The following is a 12,922-nucleotide window of genomic DNA, read 5'->3' as shown; positions in this document are numbered from 1 at the left end:
TGTGATACAGGGTTAGGTTGACCCTCAAGGAATCCCACAACCTTGTTGCGTGGAGATTTCAGCGTGACCAGCCACACGCTGTGAGAACAGGTGCATGGTACCCTCCCCCCACCCCAATGCAGCCCCCTCCCAGCCCCCACCCCAATGACCCCATCTCTGCCCTTTCTGGATACTTGCAATGACAGTATCGACATGCTGTTGGTCCCACTACACACAGGGTAATCCATGCTTTCTCCAGGCCACTCCACCAGTCACCAGCTGGCTATCTGCAGACTTCTTGTCTTAGTGCCTGTTCCCAGGTGTTCCCTGTTGGTTTATGCCTTTCTTTTTTTTAAGCCTTTAAAAAAAATTTTTTAAGTTGATTTATTTTAAGAGAGAGTGTGAGTGAGGAAGGGGCAGAGAGAAGGGGGGACAGAGAATCTGAAGCAGGCACAGAGCCCGACGCGGGGCTTGAACCCACAAACCATGAGATCACAACCTGAGCCAAAGGCAGACACTTAACCGACTGAGCCACCCAGGCGCCCAATTTGTGCCTTTCTTCAGCTCCCTGGTGACCCCATCTGGAGGGGTCTCACAGTTAAAACATGGGCGCCCAGCCTGCTCTGTGCACCATTGGAACGCCTATAAATGCCATGATTCTGGGGTCACAGGACAGAACAGAAGCTGCTCCCCTTTGACGCAGAGCCTGCTGACACCTACAGCTGACTTAGGTTGGATCTGAGCGGGTCGAACCCCACCTCAGAGAGGTGCACTCGTTTGCTCATTACAGATGAATTATGGGTAGCCCGTCAGGCAATAAAAACCACTTCTCATCCTTTTTCTCTTCTCTTAGCAAATTTATGAAGCAGTGAAATTAAAGCAGTGATAAAGAAGGCGGCAATGAAACTCGCACACCTCCCTTAACAGGATAAACTACAGCTGGCCGCCCGCCCCCAGCAGTGGTGATGTTTGACCGGCCAAAAACTTAACTACTAACAGCCTACGGTGACCAGAAGTTTTATAATACCATAAACAGTCGATGAACACATAGTTTGTATGTAACATACATTATACGCTGTATTCCTCCAAGGAAGGAAGCTGGAGAGGAGAAAATGTTATGAAGAAACTCACAAAAAGGGGCACCTGGGTGGCTCAGTCGGTTAAGCATTTGACTTCGGCTCAGGTGATGATCTCGAGGTTCGTGAGTTCGAACCCCACGTCAGGCTCACTGCTGTCAGCACAGAGCCACTTCAGATCCTCTGTCCTCCTCTCTGTGTCCCTCCCCCACTTGCTCTCTTTCTCTCTCAAAAATAAATGAACATTAAAAAAGGAGAAAGTCAAAAGGAAGAGAAAAGACAGTTCTGTACTATGTTTACCAAAATAAATCCATGTATATGTGGATCCACATGGTTGAACCCATGTTCTTGGGTCAGCTACTTATGAGGTTTGAGTTGTATGTACATATAATTGTGGCTGCATTGTTTAATCATGGTGTAGCCGGGGCGCCTGGGTGGCACAGTCGGTTAAGCGTCCGACTTCAGCCAGGTCATGATCTCGCGGTCCGTGAGTTCGAGCCCCGCGTCAGGCTCTGGGCTGATGGCTCAGAGCCTGGAGCCTGTTTCTGATTCTGTGTCTCCCTCTCTCTCTCCCCCTCTCCCGTTCATGCTCTGTCTCTCTCTGTCCCAAAAATAAATAAACGTTGAAAAAAAAAATTTTTTTTTAAAAATCATGGTGTAGCCAATTCTTTTAATAAAATTATAATGGGGCACTTGGCTGGCTCAGTCAGTGGAGTGTATGACTCTTGATCCTGAGGTCATGGGTTCAAATCCCATGTTAGGTATAGAGCTGACATGTTTAAAAAATTGTGATAAAGTTTACATATCAAAGTTACATATCATATAATTTTCATTATAAAACAGTTGAACTAATGGACCCTTCGTGCATTGTGTTTCCATGATTTGGGGAAACTAATGACAAAGTTTAGATTCACAAAATTAATTTCCACCAGGCTTTCCCCTCTCAAAAAACTTCCATTTTGAAGGGTAGAGAAGGAAGGAAAAAGCCCAAGGGAAATAGCATGCAAATAACACTATTTTCTTTCAGTCAACAAAAGCTTACTTTTTGGAGTTACTTGGGTTGTCTGAGTCTGGCAATTGGGTTAAATTTCGCTCATTTTGGAAAACATTGGGTCAGCATGGGAACTTATCTTGTGTTTCCTTCATTCAAAGTATGCCAACAGCAAATTCAGTTATTAGACCAGAGTTAATGCTGGGATTTGCTCTGGTTCTCTGTCTCTATCATCTATCATCTATTTATCCACCATCTATCATTTACTTATCTATCATCTACGTATTGGTCAATCTGTCTATAGGTAGATACTATTTATTTATCGTCTATTTATCATCTATCATCTACTTATCTATCTATCATCTATCAATCATCTACCTATTGGTCGATCTATCTATCCATCTATCATCTACTTATCTATCTATCTATCTATCTATCATCTACCTGTTGGTTGATCTGTTATCTATCCAACTATTATCTATCTATTGATCAATCGATCGTTTTATCAATTGATCTACCTATCGTCTATATGTCCAGTCAGCCCTGTGGTCAACCCGTTTCTTGCCTCACAAGCCCCCCAGTTAAATGCCTTTTGGGTTTATAGGGCAGCACTGGCGCCTAGCACAGCACCGCGCCCTGGTAGACACCCAAGGTGTCTCGTGAATTGTGGCTACTTGAACAGACAATAGGCTCCGTTTATTCAACTGAGCATCCATTCGTGACACGCCCCCATGTCTGTTGTTTCCTTTCACAGGGCATCTTGAAACACTGTGAGGGAGAAGAAATTCTCCTGGGTCGGTTTGTGTATAACAAAACAGGAACCACCATTCAAACATTCAAGCTCCAGGTAATGAGAGCCCCGGGAAAAGATGGGGTATGAGGAGCTCCATCCCCAGAATGGGTTTGTGGGGTTGATGCAAAGTGCTGTGAGAGGATAATTATGACAAAAGTGTGAGCTAAGGAAGGCTTAGCTGAACTTTAATTTGTAGCTCCAAGTGCTACATGGATTTTTTTTAATTATTTTTTTAAGTTTATGTATTTTTGAGAAAGAGACAGAGAGAGTGAGCAGGGTGGGGCACAGAGAGAGAGGGAGGGAGAGAGAGAGTCCCAAGCAGGTTCTGCACTGTGAGCACAGAGCCCAATGTGGGGCTTGAACCCACAAACTGTGAGATCATGACCCGAGCTGAAACCAAGAGTCAGACACTTAACCGACTGAGCCCCCCAGGCGCCCCATGCTACATGGATTTTAATGCAAAACACCAGGCAAGTACCAGAATGTGTTCTAAGCCGGATTCTTCCTTATTTGCTACTCCCCCCCTTTTTTTTACTATAATTATTTTCTCACTCCTTCTCTTACCTCTTGGGCTCCCTTGATAGTATGTTATCTCCCATTGGGTAAAGGGGATAGAGATGGTTGTAGGGAGACAGGAACTCAGGAAGAGAGAATAAATACTTCTATCACACAGTGTGAGTGATACCTCTCTTCCTAACTCAAGGGGGGGAAAATGCCACCTGGTAAGATATAAACCCCCTGAAAGCCATTAAGGTATATGAAATATATTTTCGTTATTTCTCATCAGCCACAGGAAGACTTAAGACGGCATCGCCTACCGTGTCAAAATAAGTGTGCTGCATACGATACCTCTCGGCCAACGCTGAGATAATCTAAGTTGAAAACACTATATGTGTCAGAAACGAATGACCCAGTGGGGTTTCCTATTTGATTGTTTAGCCGTGTCTCCCGTTCCCACACGGGGACCCCGTGGGACGGGCAGAGGCATTTGATGTCCAGACCACCACATTATCTCCTTCTCTCTCACCCTTCTTATGAGCCCTGTACTTAAAGGAACTTGTTTTCCCATCCATTAGACTGGTGTCTCATAAAATACTGTTTAGGAAGGAAAGAAAGCGTCCATAAATTCTCCATTAGATCTGCATACCTTGGGATTCTTTGAGATGGTTTTCTTTATAAGGCATTGATTTGTATCTTCTCTTTATTTGCAGCACGAAGTTTCCGAACCTTTATTATGTGTGAAACTTAAAATCCTCAGCAACTGGGGTCACCTGAAGTACACGTGTTTGTATAGGTTCAGGGTCCACGGCACCCCAGGAGAGTACCCCTAGAGGAAGCCAGGCAGACGGCCATGACCACAGGTCCAGAATATGTGACTCGTCTTACTTCCTTAGATTCATCGCACCCATAGGCATCAAAATGGGGGTGGGAGGGGAACCTCAAAGTGGTTCATACCTGCCCAGAAAATGTGAATGAGTTTTACTCATAAAAAATACAAAAATAAATTCAATCTTCTTGTGGTAGTGTAGCTTTTGAGGATGCATCATGTGGAAGCACTGAAAATATGTATTTGGAAGAAGCTGGTATTAGTCAACAGTCTCCATTATTCATACAAGCATAAGTATACAAGCCATGGGTACGCACCGTCACGGCTATGAAGTATATGTATATTTAAAAGTGATCAGACAGTGACTGCAGGCACTGGCTCAATGCAAGCAGGTAAGCAGAAGAAATTAGAGGCAAAAATTAGAGAAAAAGTCTGTCCCTGACTATTTGCAGACGGCTTGATGAATTCCTTGAAATGAAGTGAAGCCAATTAAGGAATACATTACAAACGAGGAAGAAGCTGCAGGAAGTTAGTAGATACAAAATTATATAAATCGACATCAGGGCCCCTGGGTGGCTCAGTCTGTTAAGCGTCCAACTCTTGATCTCGGCTCAGGTCAGGTCATGATCTCACGATTGGAGAGTTTGAGGCCCCACATTAGGCTCTGCGCTGACAGTGTGGAGCCTGCTGGGGATTCTCTCTCTCTCTCTGCCCCTCCCCCTCCTCTAAAATTTAAATTAAATAAACAAACAAATATTTACAGATGAAATGATATATTTGGGGTATGTTTTAAAATTATATACAAGGAGGACATGCGTCGGGGGGGTCAATGAAGAAGATTGGCCGTAAACGAAAGTTGAAGTTGAGTGCTGGCCTACGAGGGTCCACTCACACTATTCTGCCTACATTTAGCACCTGTATTGGATATTTTCAATTTTAAAAAGTTAAAAAAAAAATTACAAGACATATATACCTAAGAAACCAAAAGAGTTGTGCTTTGAACCAAATTGATTCTGAGGTTCAAATGGAAATATAAACACATTAGGAAGCCAGGAACCCTCTGAAAGAATCAACAGAGGGAAATAACTCTATGATACTGTGATTTATAATAAGAAAGATACATTTGGCCTTTGTCTGCATTTCTGGCTCTGAGCTCCTAAAACACTGGCAATTTATGAGAGCATCAGGGTGTCTCTTATTAGGCCAATGAGGTGACCTGGGCTGGTGGAGGGAGGCACCTAAGGACCCTAAAACACCCTGGTTGCCAGGGAACCAACCAGGATTTGTGGTTTGGAACCTTCGGCCCCGCCCCCAACCTTCCAGTAAAGGGAGAGGGACTAGAGATGGAACTCAATCACTTGTGGCCAATGATTAAATCACGTGTGCTCACATACTAAAGCTTGTGCAAGAACCCAAAAGGATGGGGTTCAAAGAGCTTCCGGGTTGGTGAGCGCAGAGATTTGGGGGTTAGTTGCACCCTGGGGAGGTATGGAAGCTCCATGCCCTCCCCCCAGTGGTCGCTCTGGGCAACTCTCCCGTCTGGCTGTTTCTGAGTTCTGTCCTTTTATTTATTTATTTTTAATTTTTTTTAACGTTTTATTTATTTTTGAGACAGGGAGAGACAGAGCATGAACAGGGGAGGGTCAGAGAGAGGGAGACACAGAATCTGAAACAGGCTCCAGGCTCTGAGCTGTCAGCACAGAGCCCGACGCGGGGCTCAAACTCACAGACCGTGAGATCATGACCTGAGCCGAAGTCGGCCGCTTAACCGACTGAGCCACCCAGGCACCCCAGTTCTGTCCTTTTATAATAGACCGGTGATCCAGTAAGTAAAGTGTTTCTCACTCCTCTGACCCACTCCAGCAAGTTAACTGAACCCAAGAAGAGGGGGGCATGAGCCAGGAGCACAGGTGACACCCGGACATCTGTAGCAGGGGTGGGGGGAGAGGCAGCCTTGTGGGACCCAGCCCTCAGCCTGCGGTTCGGACGCCGTCTCCAGGCAGACAGTGTTAGACTTGAGTTGAACTGTAGGACACTCCCCTGGTGTTGGAGAATTGCTTGGTGTGGAAGAAGAAAACCCCACACACTGGGATTGGCATTCCGGAATCGTTTAGGAGAGAGAAAGAGATGCAAAATAATGGTGTGGTACCAGAACATTGACAAACCCGTGGAACAGACAAGAAAGTCTTTCCGGTATGTCAGAAATGGATCCCTATCTGTGTGGGAACAGTGTATGTGATGCAGGCGGCATCTCAAAAGGGGATGGAAGACTGCTGGGGCGGCTGGGTGGCTCAGTAGGTTAAGCGTCCGACTCTTGGTTTCGGCTCAGGCCGTGATCTCACGGTCCATGGGATCAAGCCCCGTGTCTGGCTCTGTGCTGACGGTGTGGAGCCTGCTTGGGATTCTCCCTCTCCTCTCTCTCTCTGCTCCTCCCCCTCTCGCTCTGCCTCTCAAGAGGAAAAAAGAAAAACAAGGCTGGGCTTGGGGCAATTATCTGCTCATTAGAAAAATAAAGTTGCAACCATATCACTCACTTTACAACATGAGGAACTTCCAACGCAGTAAAAGATTAACAGGTGTAATTAAACCATAAAAATAAAACAAGAAACCCTGTGGTAATTCCTGCATGGCACTGGCTAGAGGAAGACCTTTCCAAGTATGATTCAAGCTTCAGAAACCACAAAAGAAAAAAACATAAATTCCACTACATCCCAAACAACAACAACAACAAAAAACCTCCGCATGGCCAACAAAACCTTAAACAAAATAGGAAAAAAAGACTTGCCATTGATATCAGAAGGACTTACTTTCCCATATGTCAAGAGTCTCAGGAAGGCAACAATAATATCAATAGGTACAGAAATACAGCCCAAAAGTATGAACTGAGGGCTCACAGAAACATGTAAAAAGGTATTCAAATGTATTTGTTTTATGAAAAATGGAAAAAGTGACACGGAACCTTGTTTCAGCAGTGAAATTAGAACAATTCAAAAGTTCAATCACACTTTAACGGAAAGGCTTTGGAAAAACAGGCTCCCACACATTGCTGGTGGAAACGTGAACAGGCACAACCATGACGCAGGGAACGTGGCAATATCTAGCAACATTACAGATGCGTATACCCTCTGACTCAACAAGATGTCATGTGCAAAAAAAAAAAAAAATACATGTATATACATGTTTGTACCTAGAAAGTTATTCATCAGCAGTGTTTAGCAGGAGGATTCCCACGTGGGTGGGAGCAAAATGTCCCACTGCATAATATTTTGTTTTCAGATCATGGGAAAACATTACCTACTTAGACATCAAACCTTTTTTATGACATGATCTTTTGCTTTCTTACATAATGGTTGTAAAGGAAAAACTCATTTCTGCCGTGTTTCTTCTCTACTCTCACACGACGACCTGACCACTTTCTGACGCTGGATGTGGGCTTTTGTTCCCCCAACACCAAGCAAGTCTATGACACCAGCTGGGCATCCTGTGGTTCAGCTCCGTTCAGACACTAACCAGAGCCTGTGCAGATACCGCAGGTTAAGGGCTCAGTCCCACCAGACTGTCTTCACCTGCGATGCCAAGTGGCAGGTCCCCAGGTTCCCCACAATATCTGTCCAACTTGGCTACGAATCGGAGGTTCTCATGACCACCTGTCCCGCCTTGGATTCAGTTATTTGCCAGAACACAGAACTGGGGGAAATACGTACATTTACCAGTTTATTATATAATAAAGAACAAGGATGAACAGCCAGACAAAGATACATAGGGTGAGGTCTGGAAGGGTCCCACATATGCAGGCTTCTGTCCCTGTGGAGTTGGGGTGTGCCACCCTCCCGGCACATGGATGTGTCCACCAATGCAGAAGCTCTCTGAACCCTGTACTGTTGGGATTTTTTTTTTAATTTCTTTTTAAGTTTACTTATTTATTTTGGGAAAGACAGAGGCAGTGTGAGCAGCAGAGGGGCAGAGAGAGAGAGAGAGAGAGAGAGAGAGAGAATCCCAAGCAGGCTCCGCACTGTTAGTGCAGAGCCCGACACAGGGCTCGAATTCACAAAAACCATGAGATTGTGACCTGAGCCAAAATTGAGAGTCACACACCTAGCAGACTGAGCCACCCAAGCGCCCCCTGTTGGGACTCTCAGGAGGCTTCATCACTTAGGCGTGATCAATCATTAACTCCATGCCCAGCCCCCCTCCCCAGTCTGGGGAATAGGGGTGGGACTGAAAGTTCCAAGCTTAGGATCACGGTTTGGTCTTCTGGTGAGCAGCCCCTACATGGGGTGCACCAAGAGTCCCCTGATTAAATCAAAGGCGCTCTTATCACCCAGGAAATTCCCAGGGACTGACAAGCTCTGAGTCAGGAAATGGGGCCAAAGACCACATGTTAGAGCATTAAGATGCTGCTAGTGTTCTTGTCACTTAGGAAATGACAAGTGTCTTCTGAGCTGTATGCCAGAAGCCCCGGGGCGGACATATGTCCTGTCTTATCATTTCCCCATGGCCCAGGGGGGAAGGTGGATATTAAATAAGTAAAGGGAGAATGAGAAACAGAAACAGAAGGAAGGACATTTTTAAAAGGACAAAATGCGGAAATGGAAAGTCGGGACGCTTCTGGCACAAGAGACCTGGGACAGGGGTCCCCAGTGTGACCTGGCTCAGTGTTGGCTGGGCACATGAGGGAAGCCCGTGGCCCATCTGAAAGCCACGGCCCCGCAAGGACACAAGGAGAGAAGACAGACGCCGGAGAGCTGGCCTGTGCCTTCCTGAGCACGAGGACGCAGACGGGTCGCGCTGGTGGCGGGATGTCAGCACCCATGTGGGCACAGGAGAGGGAAGCTTCAGCGCAGTCCTATCTGGTCCCTCTCTTGAGCGCAGGGTCCGTGAACCGAGCCTCAGGGCCACGGGATGCTCCCACCTGCTCCCAGCTGTCTCCGTTTCTGCCAAACCAATGCACCTAAGGTAACCAGCCCGTTAGCCAAACAGCCTACGCTGTGACCACACCTCACATCCCCAATTCTCTGTAGTCCCCCATCTTTAAAATGGGGGTCATAGGGGCGCCCAGTTTACTCATTTAAGCATCTGACTCTTGGTTTCGGCTCAGGTCATGATCTTGCGGTTCGTGGGTTCGAGCCCCACATCAGGCTTCGGCACTAACAGCACAGATTCTCTTGGGATTCTCCCTCTCCCTCTCCCTCTGCCCCTCCCCTACCCTCCCTCTCTCAAAAATAAATAAATAAACATGTACAAAAATAAGATGGCAGTAATAGCACTTGCTGTATGGGTGTTTGTTATCAAAGTGATAATATCAGGAGAAGGTGATGTAGAAGCGATGGTTATCTAACTCACCCTGCTGACAGATACTATTTCAATGGCACCTTGTATGTGGGACACAGTAGCCAACAGATGCCCATGTCCCTTGTCCTCGGTGCTGGGTGTCCCCTTCCTCAGAACCTCAACCCTGAGCACCATGCCTCATAGCTCTCGTGGGCTCCACAAATGTTAATTTAAAAAAATATTTATGAAATGTATGGGGCTCCTGGGTGGCTCAGTCGGTTGAGCGAATGACTTCGGCTCAGATCATGATCTCATGGTTCATGGGTTTGAGCCCCGCATCAGACTCTGTGCTGACAGCTTAGAGCCTGGAGCCTGCTTCAGATTCTGTGTCTCCCTCTCTCTCTCTGCCCCTCCCCTGCTCATGCTCGGTCTCTCTCTCTGTCAAAAATGATAAACATTAAGAAAAGATTTATGCAATTTATTGAAGTATTTTTCCTTCCACGTCTAAAAGATGAAGTCGCTGAAAAGCTATTTAAGCAAAACCATCCCGTAAACAGTACAGTTGTCAGAAGGCGTGCTCTCACACCACCTCTACAGTATGCACACCCTCATTTTACAGTTTTTTCACATAAAAGAAAAAAGAGAAATATCGCCTGTCAGATCCGATGCAGAAGCTCTGAGCTGTGCCAGTCTCTTTCCCCTTGCGTAGGATTTCCAGCACTGCCTCGTGACAGGGGGACCACAGATGGGCCTCCCCGCAGGGACTGGAGGTGAGCAGTCACCTGCCCCCCATGGGGCGTGTGCAGCTTCCAGGACAGACAGGCAGTAAACACTTTTATTTGCCACACTGTAGCTGTATTTCCATTTTAGGACTAAATTAGGGCATTTCCTTGCACAATACACAAACATAACAAACAGCACCAGCACTGTTTCCTAGATCCTCCTGGGACTGATTTACCAACCGCTGAGGTGTGGCCGGTTTTTAAATCGGAAGGCTGTTTACTGGCTGGACTGACAGCAAAGGGAGAGTGCTCTGTGCTAGAAAACTCAAGAGCACACAGGTTTCTAGACATCACTGCTGATCTTGCGCCTCACCCCACACTCATTTGGAAAAAACTTGGGGTAGCAGTGTCTGTATATTTAATGATCAGAACTGGAATTATTGGTTTACTGAACCTATTTAGTTTAAGAAAACTGTGAGGCTTCATACAGAAGATTCCTTTTCCCATTCAAGTAAACATCATTCCAGCTTAATTTTATAATTGCTGGGGCAAAATTCCCTCTGTTATTTGGGCCTTTGTCTATGCAGAATGTAAAATCACAGAAGTCTTCCTGGCGAGTTTAAAAAAATCTGTTTTATTTTTTATGGCATAAAATTAAGTCATTTTTTTTTTTAATTTTTTTTTTCAACTTTTTTTTTTTTTTTTTTTTTTTTTTTTTGGGACAGAGAGAGACAGAGCATGAACGGGGGAGGGGCAGAGAGAGAGGGAGACACAGAATCGGAAACAGGCTCCAGGCTCTGAGCCATCAGCCCAGAGCCTGACGCGGGGCTCGAACTCATGGACCGCGAGATCGTGACCTGGCTGAAGTCAGACGCTTAACCGACTGCGCCACCCAGGCGCCCCATAAATTAAGTCATTTAAAGTAAAGAGCAGGGGCTTCTGGCTGGCTCCATTGGTGGAACGGGGTGACTCTTGATCTTGGGGTTGTGAGTTTGAGCCCTGTGTTGGGTGTACAGATAATTTAAAAATAAAATTTAAAAAATAATAAAGATCAATATTGCATGAAACATTGTTTACAAAGATACATTCTTTTTTGAAACATTTTTTTAATATTTATTTTTGAGAGAGAGAGAGAGAGAGAGACAGAGCAGGGGAGAGGGAGACACAGAATCTGAAGCAGGCTCCAGGCTCTGAGCTGTCAGCACAGAGCCTGATGCAGGGCTCGATCTCACGGACCGTGAGATCATGACCTGAGCTGATGTCAGATGCTTAACCGACTGAGCCACCCAGGCACCCCCTAAAATAATACGTTCTTAACATGGGTAATATAGTATTTGGAAAACCAGGCTGGATACAGTTGAAGGTATATTTCCTATTTTGTTTTTTTTAATTCTCTGCCATCATTTCTATCATGTACATTATAAGAATTTAACTGGGGGGGGGGGGGGTTCCTGGATGGCTCAGTCGGTTAAGCGTCCAAGTTTGGCTCAGGTCATGATCTCACGGCTTGTGGGTTCGGGCTCTATGCTGACAGCTCGGAGCCTGGAGCCTGCTTTGAATTTTGTGTCCCTTCCTTTCTCTGCCCTTCCCTTACTCATGCTGTTCTCTCTCTCTCTCTCTCTCTTAAGGATAAACATTAAAAAAAATTTTTTTAAAGAATTTTAACTAGGATCTGGTAAAATTCATCTTGAGACAAACTTGCAGGATTATTGCTTAAGGTCAGTGTTGACATACCCCGTCTTTACCATATGAGAATGAAGGGAAAGCTCAAGCCTGGGGAGTGGAGCCAGGAGCTAGAAGGGGGAAGGGGCCCCTCCGCACCATTACAGGAAGGAGTGTCAATTATAGTGCCCCACCCCGCCAAGAGCCCACAGCAAGACATCAGTTACAGGCTCCAACAGGGAAAGGTCTAGATCCCAACTCCTACAAGAAATGTACCGCCCTTGCAAATCTTCCTGGAGAAAACTTACAGCCCAGAAGCCCTGCTTTTCTCTAATAGTCCGTCTTTGAAAACAAACTCTCCCAATTTCCTCCTTTTTCTCCACAAAAGAGCATTCTTCTCCTTTCTGCTATTCCTGTGAATAAACCCATTTTTTGGTTGTTGTTGTTGGTAAAAAAAAAAACAAAACAAAACCCTCACTTCTAAGGATTCACAACCGGTGCTACTGATGAGATTATGAAGTGGGATTCGTGAGCCAACGGCTAAGCAAGAATTCTTGAGACATTTTTGATGCAAAAAGGTGACTTTATTACAGCACGGAGGCAGAACCCACGGGCAGAGAGAGCTGCGCTGGGGTTGTGAGGGGAGGCGGATTACAGACTTTTAAGTTAGTGGAGGGAGGAGGGTAAGACTTAAAGTCAGTCTCTGAGGAATCGGAAGCAAGGCTTCCAGGACCTCGAGGGGCTGGTGCCGTGAAGATAAGGTTACTTCCGGTCTTTAATGAGACAAAAACATTAAGGCACTGGGGGCGCCGTGCGTTCCTCCAGGAAGGTGACCCCACCGCACGCATCAGGTGTCTGGGAAGGTGACCCTCCGCATGTGTCACGTGTCCGGCAGTGGGCGGTGAGCCGTGAGACTTCATTGAAGCTGCATTTCTCTTGCCTGTATTTCCCTCCTCACTGCCATCTGAGCCAGGAGGGGGGTTATAAACTACCCTACTCCAGAGAGGTATAAATTTAAGTGATTAAATTATTTAATGTTGAAAGGTCACTAGCCACCCTAACAAGTCTTTTATAAATAAACTAAGGGTTTTCTTTTTAATG

The 12,922-nt window shown here is 45.8% G+C and overlaps 1 protein-coding gene across 2 annotated transcripts in view; it reads left to right on the top strand.

The window, feature by feature from the left end:
* SUN3 (Sad1 and UNC84 domain containing 3) overlaps positions 1–4,367 on the top strand; it is a 32,043-nt gene extending 27,676 nt beyond the window's left edge. For both annotated transcript variants that reach the window (XM_045494245.1, XM_045494244.1), the window contains exons 9-10: positions 2,801–2,893; positions 4,051–4,367. In XM_045494245.1, coding sequence (XP_045350201.1) covers positions 2,801–2,893; positions 4,051–4,170 — 213 coding nt within the window. In that variant the 3' untranslated portion in view covers positions 4,171–4,367. The remainder of the gene's footprint in view (positions 1–2,800; positions 2,894–4,050) is intronic.
* The last annotated feature ends 8,555 nt before the right edge of the window (positions 4,368–12,922 follow it).

Source organism: Leopardus geoffroyi, chromosome A2, assembly GCF_018350155.1.
Source record: "Leopardus geoffroyi isolate Oge1 chromosome A2, O.geoffroyi_Oge1_pat1.0, whole genome shotgun sequence".
NCBI classification, from domain to species: domain Eukaryota; kingdom Metazoa; phylum Chordata; class Mammalia; order Carnivora; family Felidae; genus Leopardus; species Leopardus geoffroyi.
The sequence above is the reverse complement of the archived record's forward strand: the minus strand, read 5'-3'. Positions and strand labels throughout refer to the sequence as shown.